At 37.7% G+C, this 14661-nt stretch overlaps 1 protein-coding gene across 1 annotated transcript; it reads left to right on the top strand.

The window, feature by feature from the left end:
* The first annotated feature begins 592 nt into the window (after positions 1-592).
* On the top strand, positions 593-6875 carry LOC143417034 (uncharacterized). The gene is made up of 4 exons (XM_076882671.1): positions 593-733; positions 1218-1294; positions 2303-2662; positions 3922-6875. The coding sequence occupies exons 2-4, from the start codon at positions 1231-1233 to the stop codon at positions 4050-4052; spliced, it is 555 nt and encodes a 184-aa protein (XP_076738786.1). The 5' UTR covers positions 593-733; positions 1218-1230; the 3' UTR covers positions 4053-6875.
* Positions 6876-14661: the final 7786 nt, after the last annotated feature.

Raw genomic sequence — 14661 nt, 5'->3', positions numbered from 1 at the left:
CAGCAATTTAGAACAACTGACTTTTATTTCTGTTATTTCGCTTTTCTCTCCGCTGCTCTAAATTATCGGGCTGCTCTGTCTGCAGCTCCAATATGTTCGCTCATCTGTTCCGGGTATTTAACCGAAAGTGTGCGAAATGGATGAGGAGAACAAGGTGATTTAAATAATGTGTTGGTCCGTTAATCTGTAGCAGTGCATAACGGTGAGCTGATGTAGGGATGCTGTAAATGTAGCACCTTAAACGTATTTAAATAAATATTTGAAAAATTCTGTTCCAGATTGTTCAGTTAATACAGTTTAAATAGATAAAGTTTATAAAGCTGTGAAGATCGTGTTTGATTTTGTGTGTTGGACATTTTTCACATATTGTCACAAATATAAACATTTTTAAGGAAACAACGATGAAATGTCTCCTCGTTGTTTCCTTAAACGTACGTTTGCTTTACTCGTAAAAGCGTGGGCACTGCTGTTCAGCTGAGCTAACAATAGAGAAACGAGGAAGTGGCATTCTATTCTCATCAGTAACCCGCGTCCGGTTTTTTTTTTTTTTTTTGAGGGGGGGGGTTCCTTCCGTGTTTGGAGCCATGTGCAACTTAACGTAAAGTCTGAGCTCTGGATGAGCAGGAATGTGGATTCTACCAAAGATATCCGGAGAAAACAACGTTTTTTGGGCTTTTTTTTAAGTTGAGAATGCGCTGCTTCTGCGTCCGAAACTGGAAAGAAAGACACGGCAGTGAGTAGGCTACATTTGTACAAAAACCTCCGGCATCATACAGTGTTATGAAGACTCCTGATTTTCCTGACATTTGTGTGCTTTAAATGAAATATTATAAAAACAGCGCCCTCCTCTTAAGATCATAAACATGTCAGGCATGCTTGTTCACTGTATTTAGTTTTGAGTCGGGCTGCTGCATAAATACACAACGTCTTAAATCCACATTAGACTTCACTCCGCTGTGCATTTATTTGCATTTGCAGTTACTATTAAAAAAAAGAATAAAGAAACTGGATTTAATTTATCGTGTTTCTCCAAAGGATACACCTGTCATGATTAATTTATCAGATTTATCAGATAACAGCTGATAATCTGAGCTGCAGTACATAATATAATGCTTGATTATCTACTGGAGCTGTGATATGAATTAATTGTCTCAGTTAATAAATGTTGTAAATAATGATGTAGTTAAATGTTCTCGTTCTGCGGTTTCACACTTTAGGGCTCAATGAAGAATGCCAGGCTGCACAGCTCTCTTCCTCTCAGCAATAACAGCGACTCTCTTCTGTGCTGTAGTCGGTGAGTAGCTGCTAATGTTTCTGTTTCTAATATATATATTAAAAGAACGGCATTTAATACAGTAATTACACAGAATTTGAAAGGTTTGCTTCTACAGAAAATATGAGATGTGATATCACAACTGTGCATTTTGTATTTTATGTCAACAGAAATATTTTTATACTTCTAAGAATAATTAGAAGAATTCTTATATTCTTTCATTTATTTATTACAGAGGATTTATTCTTGCACCATTCTTCATGTTTAAAATAAATTATTACAGCTTGAGTAGCGAAAGTAGAGCAATTCTGACTTTCAGCTCTTCATTTGTATTTTTTGATACTGGGTTTTTCTGTAAGCTGCTAACTACCATCCTGCTTTTCCCTTCTCCATGAAGCATCTTCTGGTGGTTCCATTGTAGCTTCACACACACACACACACACACACACACACACACACACATATATATATATATATATATATATATATATATATATATATATATATATATATATATATATATATAGAGAGAGAGAGAGAGAGAGAGAGAGAGAGAGAGAAATAAAGAAAGATTATGTTAAGCTTTTTGCATTTCCAATTTTTCTTCTTTTGGAACTGAATTTGTGTTGGACTGGGCCTCCCACTCACCTTGTAAAGATGAACACTGACAAAAGACCATTGCATATTTTTGAACACAGAAAACTAAAGATTTGTTTGTCTGAAGCAAGAAGTTGTGACTTTTCTCCATTTAGGCTTAATTTCTATGCTAATCTTAACCTAATAGCATTGTGTTCAATGAGTAGGTGGGTGGGGGTCACATTCATATGAGCGTGTCAGAGATTTCCCTATCAGGGATGTCATGTCTTTCACACAGACTGAAGATTAGACAAAAAAAACAAAAAACTTTCTAAGTTTAAATAACCAATTTGCCTTAAGTTGTTCATTATTTGTTTCTTTACTCATTTTTTGAGTTCTTTCTGCATTTTTTTTATAGTTCCTCACTTACTCTGTGTCTGTTTCCTCTTGCAGGTCAGACTAAATTCACTATGAGTGCAGAACAGGAGGTCTATCATGCAGAAGGTAACAGTAACATCACGTTGACCTGGCTGCTCCGTTTCGACACCAACAGGCCTCCTGACTTCCTACAAATAGAGATAATAAATGTGGAAAAGAAGACACGGGTTTTCTTCTATAACAGCAAAACTGGCACTGAGGTGTATCCAGATGAGAACTACAGAGGACGACTGCAGTGTGATCCACAGCTCGCCAGGAAAGGATGGCTTGAATGTCTCTTAACTGATCTCAGGCTCAACGACACGGGGACGTATCACTGCATCGTTGTCCTTAACGAAGAAGTTAGTTTCAAAACCTGTGACCTCATTGTTACAGGTAAGATGACATCACTGTTGGTATCCTGGACAATAACTAAATAGTAAACAAATATTTAGTCTTGGATAATTAAGGGATACTAAATCAGTGTGTGTCTTTTCAGTCAGGGACATTTTTCTATCTATATCACTGTAAAAAATAAATAAATAAATGACAAAAAACAACAACAAAGAAAACAACATTTTTTTAGTTCAGTTTGGTGACAATTTACAATTGTCACCATCTTGTATTATCAAGTCATCCAGTGTTGGCTAAAACACAAAGTAGCGTGATACTGGGATATTATTTTTCATAAATATATTAGTGTAGCACGTTTAGTAGTCACATTACAGTTACAATTATGTCAATTCAAGTAAGGTGCAAACTTTATCAAGGACAGAGCCAATTGGAGATTACTGCACTAGCCAAGCTACTGCTGGCTCCACTTTCACTGCTCTGAGATCAGTTTCAGTCTGTGCTTACTGTGGAAACAGAGGTAGCATTCGCAAGTACACAAGCACTTTCATTTATCTTTATAAAGTTGAGTGTGTGTGATGTGAGAAACTTTTAATAACTTGTTTAACACATTAGTAATGAAAGCTTTGATGATAGAGAGGGATAACTCGTGCCTTGTGTGGTTAAATGGCTTTTTAGTAAAAGTGTAATTTCGCTCGCCCCGCCCACTTAAGATCAGTGGCCGTAAGATCAGTAACTTCCTCATCCATGTGTTTATGGACCTTGTTCTGTTTACTGGTGTGCAGTCATATTGGAACAGGAAGGGGCCATCCCCAAACTATTCCCGCAAACTTGAGACCGTTAAATTTTCCAAAATGTCTGTCTGAAGCATTAAAAGTCCCGTTCACTGCAACTAAGGGGCCGAGCGCAATCTTGAAAAAACAACCTCACACCATAAGCTCCCCTCCACCAAACTTGACTCTTGGGTCAATGCAGTCAGACAAGCACAGTTCTCCGGACAACCCAGACTCGTCCATCAGAACAAGGCAGCTCTGAAGCTAAATGAGGGTCCAGCCTGGTAACAAGATGTAATGAACAAAGCGACCAGTTGGTGGTTTTGGAAAATTGTTTTCACAAAACGAGGAAATAGAGTAAAGCTAAAATTCACTTGGAGTTGTGTAACTCCAGTGCTTGCTCTGCATCAGCTTCTCCAAACCAAAAATTTTAAGCTACTAAACACTTCACCTTCATTACTTACACTTTCTTGCCCACAGAAGTTTGCATTTAATGATCCTGTCACTCATACTTGTCCAATATCTTTGCAGCTGCTGTTGAAAAGAAGAAGACAGAAACACTGAAACCAGAGAGCCGTGAGAGGATCAGTCTCTATTTAGCTCTGGGTTTGTTTGTAGTGGTGATTTTTGCACTTTCCCTGCATTACGACGATTATGGGTGATCGTGGCTCAAGAGTTTGGAGTTCGCCTTGTAATCGGCCCCGGCTTGGACAGTCTCGGTCGTTGTGTCCTTGGGCAAGACACTTCACCCGTTGCCTACTAGTGGTGGTCAGAGGGCCCGGTGGCACCAGTGTCCGGCAGCCTCACCTCTGTCAGTGCGCCCCAGGGTGGCTGTGGCTACAATGTAGCTTCACCAGTGTGTGAATGGGTGGATGACTGGATGTGTAAAGCGCTTTGGGGTCCTTAGGGACTAGTAAAGCGCTATACAAATACAGGCCATTTATACAAATACAGGCCATCACATAATTTTAACGTGTTGTAAATAATTAATATAATTTGTATTTATGTAAAGTAGTAGCCTTATTACAGATCACTCCTGAGGTCAACTCTGACTGTAGTGAGGCTGCTTACTGTTTTTAAAATATTGTCACAATTCCTCAGAGCTGTACAAACACAAATTGCACTTTTTTGTCCAAGGTTTTTTGTTTTTTAATGACTTCAGTCCACCCTGATCAGTTGCATCCCATGTTGTCAGGTTTAGACTGAAGACACATGGAAAAGAGAAAAGTGAGGACCAATTAATTGGTCATTTCTTATTTAGTAATCAACAATTATTCATTTTGTAGGATTTCATATCAACAAATTCAGGAGAGGTTTTGTACTGAAGGAGTTAATAATATGCTTCTAATTAACTCTGGAGCTAATGGAGTTCCTTCAGTTTACATAGAAGTGTTTTTGTATCAGCTTCTGTTTCCAAAGCATCTTCTTCTATGGAGCAGTTTAGACTTAATATGATCAAAATAGTTTGTTGTTTGTCATTAATGCAAACTAGTGTTATAAAGTTCACCGATCAGCATTTATCCATCATTGACCTTAAGAAGAATGCACTTTGTTCACAGCTGATGACAAAGACTTGATTGGAATCAGTAATTTAATGAATATTCTTTTCTTCTTTTTTCCCTCCTTCTACCTCATATTATTCAGTTTACATTCGTTTAAAACAGTCGTCCATTACAGATTACCTCTCAGTTCATCTCTTTCTGTAATGAGGCTGGTGTTAATATTAACTGGGATTTCCTGGCCAGCAGTCAAAGCTACACCAGACTCTGTCAAATGAAGGTTTTTTTAAGTTGTTTTTTGTGACCAGAGAGGTCCAATGAAGTGAGACTGAGTTAGTAGAATATGTTTTATCAAAGGGAGCTAAGTTAAACACAAAATCATTTTCCCTACAGGAAGTACAGCTTCTTCTTTTTGTGGGTTATTACTCAGGACACTGAATCAGAAAAATAATTTCTTCTTAAATGTTTCAAATGTTGCCGTTAATAACTTAAAATAAAAATTTTCATCTCTGACTGGGGTTTTAGATTTCGTTAAACAAGCTAACATAAAGAAATTCAGGCTATGTTGAACCTGGTCCATATTATATCGCTCAGGTCTTAATTCCAGTGTTAGATCTGTTTGTTGTTTCACTTTTAGGCCTTTATTCCATCACCTCTCATTAACTCACTGATGTATGTTTACCAGCAAAATTGGAGGCAAGGTTTAACAGCAATGCACTACATGGGAAATGAAAAATCCACAATTTGTGGAGGTTTACTCAAACATACCTTAGCCTAATTTGCCTTATTATTATTTTTAAATAAAATGCATCAACGTTACTGACTGACACCTGCTCTGTCACCAATTTTGTTGGGGTGTGGAGATGTTGTTGGTGCACTGTAAAGTGGATAAACTCTGAGGGCACTGATTTTTATTAATATTTGTGTTGGTGCTGGCTTTTGCACTTTTTTTTCTCTCTTCTCAGAGCCAAGAAAAAAAATACAAATTGTATTCAAACTATGTGGAAACAGTTTTTAGTACAGTATAAATTCTGTTTACCAAATAGTGAGAATTGGTTCCTTTCACTTTGGTTGGATAAGACTGTCTCCTTATGCATGTAGTCACCATCTAAATGTAAAATCTCAGCCAGAAGCAACTCTGTTATTTACTAATGAAGAAGGGAAAAACTCTTTTGGTGCGTATTAACACATATCATTTTCATGAATATGTTACAAAGCACTAAATGTGAAAAATCGGATGCTTTTACAAATTAATTATATCAGCTACCTCAAATAGATGTTAGTCAGTAGACCTCATCATGGTGCTGTTTTCATCTGTGAACTGAGAAGGTCCGCACTGAGCACTGACACTAACTTAAATGATGGTTATGTGTTAAATATTACAGACTAACTTGACCATTGTGATACCTTTTCAAAAACACTATCAATATCAGAGGTCAAAGTCTGTGTGACAGAAGAGTTATTCTCTGATTTACATTTGTCTTGTAACAGTTTCCTTCTTGTATAATGATACACTGAGATTATTAAACTAATGTAGTTAGCTCGTATGCTTTCAAACAATTTTTTTTGTTTGTTCTTCATCTTGTAGTTTTAAAGTGGATCTATTCTGCTTTTCCTTATGTAATGTTCTAGTGATTGACGTTCATGTTAGACTTGGCCAAAGTTTCAGAAGCCAAAAATACAGGCTTCAGACTGACCCACCCACCCACTGTTGAAATGTTCTGTTTATAAGGGGCAGCTGCTTAAATTAAATTGGACTCAAAGGGGAGGACCTAAAACATCTGGTTTCCAACACAGGATGAGCTAAGGGGCTGCACCATGATCTGGTCTAAGATAAAGATTATTTTGGATTGTAAATCATGCATTAACACCCAGTTATTTGTAGTATTGTAGGGTTATTACCTTACAATATAAAGCACCTTGAAATGACCTTTGATTTGGTGCAATACAAATAAAATTGAATTGAAATTAAAATTAACATCATGAAGCTGGAAATGAGCAGAATACATCTCCTTTAAAGTTGTTTGTTTTGTTTTTTACAAAATCCTTAAAACCACACAAAGCTGACATAGTGAACAAGCCACACAGATGTTTTTAAACGCACTAAATACAACTCTTAAACTCTTAAAAAAATATGTTTTACATTTTCTAAAACAGTTTGTGTAATTTTTACATTTCCCCCCAACAAAGACAGACACACACACACACACACACACACACACACACACACACACACACACAAACCTGCCTGCCCAAATTGGCCTTCTGAAGAGTTTCCTACTGTTTATAATGTGTATATATTTATATCTGTTTCAAAGAACTTTTACTTTTCTGCATATAATTATTTTTATCAGAGATCAAAAACTCTGAAAATATGCACAAAATAATTAACAAGTTCACTGTGAGGGAGAATAATAAGTAATAAGTTAATATGTTTCCGAAAGTTGAATTTGGTGCATTGGTAAGTGTGAAACAGATTTACAGTGAGGATGAACATAAAGAAAACAAAATATCTGATGCCTGACTAATTCATATGTGCCTTTTGTGTCTTTGGATTAACTGGTTGATCTGTTACATCAGATGTGAACAGACCTTTCTCAGCTGCTCTTCTTCCATTCTGGCTGCAAAGGGATTGAAGAAGTTCTATATACATACATTTCATTAGATCAGCTGACCCTGAGCCTTGGTCCTGGTGTAATAGCCTCAGGATGCTGAGGGACCTCCCATAATGCACTGATCATTTCTTATCATTAACGCTTTTCTTTGTTTTCTTTACTCACCACTGCTGCGTGTCATTAATGTGTCTCTCTATGCTCTCCTTTGTTCTCTTCTTGCCCCCATGCCCAACCAGTCATGGCAGATGGTTGCCCCTCCTTGAGCTTGGTTCCATCCAAATTTTCTTCCTGTTAAAAGAGGAGTTTTCCTTCCCACTGTCACCAAGTGCTTGCTCATAGGGGCTCATCTGATTGTTGAAGTTTTGTCTCCAGTATTTTAGGGTCTTTACCGTATAGTGTGAAATGTCTTGAGTTGACTGAATTGAACTGAACTGAATGACTGTTCTGTGTAGATTTATTCATTTGTTATTGTTTTAATATTATATACTTTGTGCTTAATGCTTTAATATTATAAATGTAAATGCATTTTAATTATATGCGTACAGTAAAAAAATAAAAGAGGAAATTTACTCTTTTACCACTGAAAACAGTTTGATTGTAAATAAACTTAACACTGCTCATCCAACAGTGTCAAAGAAAAACAACATATTTCTAAAGTGTGCATGTCCCAAACACAACCTATAATTGCACTTGATGACATTAGATAAAAATTTGACCTATTTTCAAAGCATCTGAACAAAAGCGACTGCTTTTCTGTCTACTGGGAGAGACTGACGAGAAGACATTAGTCAGATTCAAACATGAAACTGGCAGAGATGCGGTTTTCAAGGCCGCTTCAGCAGGAGGGACATTTAGTCTGAGAAATTGGAAAAGTAATTTTTTACCTGACTCACTGTCTCCCACTGTTTTTCAAAACCAATGCTGCCAACTAATAGTTTCATTATTAATTTGCTGAGCGGTATTGTTTGTGAATTTTCCTGCTGTACTCACAGTTCCCTGTGGTGCTCCTGTGCGGCTGACTTGTATTTTTATTTTTATTAATATACTTTTATTTATTCACTCCACATAAAATGTAATAAATAAATCATATAATACAAAAGCCAACTATTAGCGGTTCAACTTTTAACTATTTAAATTTTCAGCTTTTTCCTTTTAAACATCTTTAAAGTGAAACAACACAAAACACTGCAAACCACAATACAATTAAATATAAATTAAAATATGAAAACAAAAAGAACATGCATATTCTCTGTCATATGGACCTGCATGAATAAACTTTCTGAATCCTTTATCATCCGCAACTGAAAATAGTTGTGGATGATTACTATACCTTTCTAATGTGACGTTGTTGTCCCTGTCTCTGTTTCTCTCTCTCTCCCTCCTGTAGTTACCTAGCATGTGTAACTACCGCCCCTCCCCCCTCTTCCCAGCACAAAGCACAAGGCTCGCGTGCGGAGTGAAGCAAAAGTGCGAGAGAGAGGGTGAGAGAAAGAAAAAACAAACCCAGGGCTCGCGATAAGGAGCCGGCTCGCGTCATTCACGTCAAAGACCCGGCTCTAAGAGCCATTTTGTTCGCGACCGACACATCACTAGCATTTAGGTATAAACACAAAGAAAAATGAATACCAGCACAAAGAGATTTTAAAGTGATCGCCATTCTGATTCTACTTTAGAAACATGGACTGTATTATTGTAGGGTCTTTACCTTACAATATAACACACCTTCAGCCAACTGTTGTTGTGATTTAGTGCTACATAAATAAATAAAATACCATACAATACAAAGCAATTTGTCCACACTGAAAACTATTTTGCAAGCGTGTACATACAATATAACACAATACAATATAATAGGACGACCACAGATATGAGTCCACTGTCAGAGGCCATCAGAAGATCATTTGATGATCAATAAGCTGTTTTACAACTAATCTTTTAAGCATTTTTGAGATAAAAGGAAGGTTGAAGATTATCTTATAATAAGCTATTAATGATGAGATTTTTTGTTTTAAATTACAGCCACCTTAAAGGCCTGCAGTATGTTTTTGGTTTCAGAAAAGGTGATCAAGTTCGGTTTAATCTATTCTGAATGTCTTCACCCTGAGTTAACCTCATGCATGAGAAAGAAAGCCATGAATGAAACTCTGATACTACAAATCATCGTGTCAACGGTTACAGAAAGGGAGGAGCCACCATTTTAAATGAGTGCTTGGAATATGAATGTGTCAGTGTGGAAACTGATGAAATTGATATCTATCGAAATCTACTCTACATTTTATTTTTAAACATAACTAAACTGGGATAAAAGGCAAAGAGATTGCAACTTAAAAAGAAACACTGTCATCTAGTTAGACCTAGTAAGACTGCATGCTGCCTGACAGCACTTAATAATGCAGTGACAGTCTCATTTAGATTAGCAAGAATGAAACTAGTTCAGGAGAGCACTGCTAGATAAACAATGAGGTTTGTGACGATGTGGTTGTGGTGAACCCGGAAAATGCTGACTGAAGATTAAGAACAACTCAGGACACAATAAGTCTGTAAAAAAGAGAGAAGTGACAAAATGGTAACAAGAGAGTATTCTGATGAAGAGACCAAACCTTTAAACTGAACTGAAACATAACCATCTTCCTATAATGATATGCATGCAAGCTTCTCCTCATCCACATGCACAGGAAGTTAAGTTTTGCATCAGACACATCTGGCACAGAATGACACAGCAAAATAAAGTGAAATGTTATTTATGCCAAATAATAGTTGGGGGGAAAAAAAGGATAAATGTGAGAAGTACAATTCAAGTTCAAGTTCAAATTTTATTCACCACATGCAGTGGCAGGTTGCCCTGCAGTGGAATGAACCCGCCCCCCGACCTTACACACACAACACAGACATCACATGGGGATACAAGTCAGAGAACGGTTGCATTACGCAAAAACCACTGAAATGTACAATGGGAAAGTACAAGAGGGAAAAAAAGAGACCTCTACTCATGCTGGGCTACAGGAGGACAGCATGAGAACAGGAAACAAAAAAAAACTCCTCTACACAGAAAGCACATAAATGTCCACAGTACAACATTATAGAGCACTTGACCAGCAACAGGGTTGGGTAGGGGATAAGGAGTAATTCCAGGCAACACAGCAGCCATCCTGCCACTGCGCCGACTCTCCAGCGCGGGCCCAGACCCGCCTCGTGTTCCCAGGAGGCAACAAGCATCGAAGGCATTGGAAGGGGAGGGGGGATGTGTGAGTGCTTATCAGTGTAAGTGTATGTGTGTGCGTGTCCATAGTTCAGCTGAGACAGTGTCCTTCGCCCTTCAGGCTAAGTAAACAGTCTACCAGCCAACCCAGGTGGCCTTGCATATTTATATATATGTGTATATACTAATATAATACTGCAAAACTGTACTAACAAAAGCTGTATAAAAATAAAGAGACTAGGTCTCCTTTTCAGGATGAAAAGTTCATGTAAAATGAGGCAACAGCAGAGGGGATATATATTATTATTATAACTGCTATAATTTATTATAAGTAAATCATTATTAGTGTTATTATATTTTAATATTCGGAACTGTTTTCAAATTGTTATAGAAAGGACAAACAACAGCCACTGGATGTTTTTTGTCTTCTCACAGGAGCTGAAGAAGAAATACAGATCACATGACTGGAATAAAGTTTAAACTGTTTTTGTGTAAAATTAATTAAATGTGTTTCTATTACTGATGAATCTCAAATTCACTATGACTGCACATAATAATTTACATTAACAAATTTTAGGATAATTTGTTGTTTTCTGTGTTTAGCATAATCTGAAACAAAATTCAGTCTCCGCTGGTTTGTTTTATTCTGCACTGAAACTGCATAACTCGATAATGTGAGGGGACTTTCTAACCACTAAACGGGTGCCAATTCTTCAAAGCAAACACCAGCTATCTGTATTTGTACCTATTTGACAGAGTTATACAGTTATGAGTCTTTTTTAGTGGCCGTCTGTTTTTTGACAACACATCATTCATTCCATTATGACTCAGAGCTGAGGCGTTACATAAAGTGGCAATTTTCTCCCCAAGTCTTTTCATCTTTTATAGATATGAATTCTTTTGAAATCATTTCTAAAACCAAACATTTGTCCAAAAAAAAAACTTAGTTAGAAATATAAAATGTGAGTGTTCGTTAAACAGTTTAAACAGGCACAATCGGTGGCTGACTAAATACTTTTTTGCCCCACTGTATCTCAATCCATGGCATTACCCTCTAAAACATTACAAACAATTTGAGCTTGCTCCTCTTCTGTTGGGCCTCTTGTGTGCACAAGGTCTCTTATCTGTTCAATCCAGTCATCTAGAGTCAGTGAGCATGTTGTCATACAGGGTTGTATCTCAGTCTCTGACTCACTTCCTGTAGCTCCTGTTGAACCCATTAGGTCTGCCAACTTTTTAACTATCAAATAAGTGGTGTGCCGAAGCACAATGCACAACCAGCTGGACATAGTGTAAATATGAACTGTATGTGATATCGTAAGTAACAGTCAATATACGTGACATTTAAGGTAGAATAAGGGATGAACCAATTTTGCTCATTATGTCGCAGCTAAAACGGGACAGCTGACAAACCTAGTACCCACAGATGCTGTTTTCAAGTCTCCAAGTTCATTCTCCAACTCCTGTATGCATTGGATCATTGCTTGTTGCTCATCTCCTTCCATGATGGCAGTCAAACATTGGCTGCTTCTTCACTCCAGTGTCCCTCCTGTCCTTGCAAAAGAAACTAAAATGAATAAAACTAAAATGAGACAAAAAGCAGCCACTCCCTTGGATCCTTTGGACAACCCCAAAAATGTTACAGAACACTAAGATGTAAAATAAAATGCCCAATATCAATTAAACATAAATTTTCCAAAAATTTGGTGCAGGAGTGCATTTTTGAAAATGAGCCATGAATACCTATCAAAAGCTATCACAGTGGCACAAGAACATTCTTTATTTATTTTTAACTACCATGTTATAAAGAAGAGAACAAACTTGGAGCATGAGATGAATGACCTTCATACCCCTGAACAATCTTACAATAGTCCCTGTGTGGGCCTCATCGCAGTACCATTCCCCAACTTTGATTTAAAACATGGTTTTGAAGTACAATGACTCACACATGTGTCCCTGATGAATGACCTCTCAGCCCCATGTGGAAATGTATCGCCTAAATTTTTGAGCGCCATTAAGTCACATTTGGACTTCTTTGCTTGCAGATGACACCAACACGTTGGCCCATTACGAGCTGCAGTAATACAATCCTGCCTTAATAAGTGTACTTGACTTTGTTGTATGCTGTGTAAATGTCACTTTTGGGCTGGGTGAAATATGCAAAGCAGAATGAATATTATATTTGCTAATTGCTAATGACTGGTTAGTGGCCAGTCATGTGACATGGTCCTACTATCAGTAGTAGGTGTTATTTTGTTTTATTTTATTTATACTTATTTTTGGTTGATTGCTTTTGTAGAGATCACCTGGGGATTGTTTCCTCTGAAGTCTTCCCCCCGTGGATTACGAGTATGTTTTTATTTTGTGCTGTACATTCAGTCATTGCACTCAGTTAAGTTAAGAGTTGTGTTCAAGGGTTGGTGCTGCAGAAGCTTACTATTGGCCTTTGCTGCCTTTTTTCCATTTTGTTTGGGTTTCCTCCTGTCCTTTCAGTAACTGGGCAGTAATTTGCTTTAGAGTCAGCTTTTTGTGTTAGATTTTTGTGGTGACCCAGAACATTTGATCTGTGTGTTTTACTTGGGTTTTGAAGTCTCCTTTTTATAACAGTGTTTAAACCACATGTGGGATCTATGGAAGCTATTAATGTTTTTTTTTAATGTAAGTTATCTAATTAGTGAAGTTTGTTTCTGTAACATCTTCACAGTACTAATCGATAGGTCATCTGCTCTAAACTGAAGATTAAATTTATTTGGTAGTTTGAGTGTTTGGTTTCTGAAAGATGGATTTATAAATGCTTAATTTTGCTAAATCACTGGAATGATGCCCTTTTATTAGCTGCAGGTCACCAATATGTTTGTGCAGTAGTGTTAATCACAGAGGACATATTTGATTTCAGATTTTGAGTCTATTAATAAGTTATGTTTTTACTCACGATCTAAAGGCCTAAAGTGGAGGTGACTACTTGCCCTGGTGGTAAGATCATCCGTGGTTTGTGATTATTTATGCATCGCCCACTGGTAAGCCACAGCTCTGAAACAGCTAACAGCACACGCAAATAAATTATTGGCTCTTCTGATGTCTGTTTTACATTTCTGTTAATAAATTATTTATTTTACACTCTGAACCACGCCCGTGTCTCAGGTGTTGCAGACCTGGGTGCCTTCTTAGTAATTTGCAGTGTTTCAAACGCCCCCACCACGATGCCGCCCTGGGGAATTTCACCCAGAGAATATGGGTGGAATTCCCCAGGGCAGCGTTGTGGGGTTTACCCCGTGACTGTGAAACCTTCAACCTCCTAATCGCCACAACAACATTTTGTGTTTGCAAAATTTGATGAATTCGGGTCAGCTGTAGATAATAGCACCAAAACAGGCTAGGACCACCCCTGGTCCTAGCCTGTTTTGGTGCACTCCCTCCCTCAAAGTTTGCCCATTCTGCGCTGCAGATGGGTTGCTTGTGTTAAAAATTTTAATTGCCTTAATAGCGATAACGGCGTTAACCTTGATAGCCCTAGTTTTTTTTTTTTTTTTTTTTTTTTTATATTGCGAGTTGGTTATTAGATGCCGCAGCCAGCCAGAGCATCCCCGCCGTCCCGCCCCTCTCCTCCCTGTGCAGCAAGCAGCAGGCGCACCTCATGGATGGAGGGCACCCAGTACGCAAATGGGCAATAGAAAACGGCCTTTGCGATCGCAAGAATGCACTGGCATGATGTCAGGGCAGTAAGGGTGCAAGCAACCTTTTTTTCTTTTTAATACATGATGCACCACGATGCAGCCCTGGGCTACGGCCCATGTCGCCCATATCAAAAGCCGGCACTGATAATAGCGGCAATATACAGTAAACCCAAGTCTTTGAAAACCTGAATGAACTGAATTTGGATAAATTCCCTGAACTCTGTTTGTGTCTGACAAGACTGACAGACTTTGCAGTTAAATTATGGTCATTGGTTAGAACACAT

The sequence above is a fragment of the Maylandia zebra genome, linkage group LG3 (assembly GCF_041146795.1).
Source record: "Maylandia zebra isolate NMK-2024a linkage group LG3, Mzebra_GT3a, whole genome shotgun sequence".
Classification (NCBI taxonomy): Eukaryota; Metazoa; Chordata; class Actinopteri; order Cichliformes; family Cichlidae; genus Maylandia; species Maylandia zebra.
Note: the sequence above shows the minus strand (reverse complement) of the source record. Positions and strands in the feature narration are given on the sequence as shown.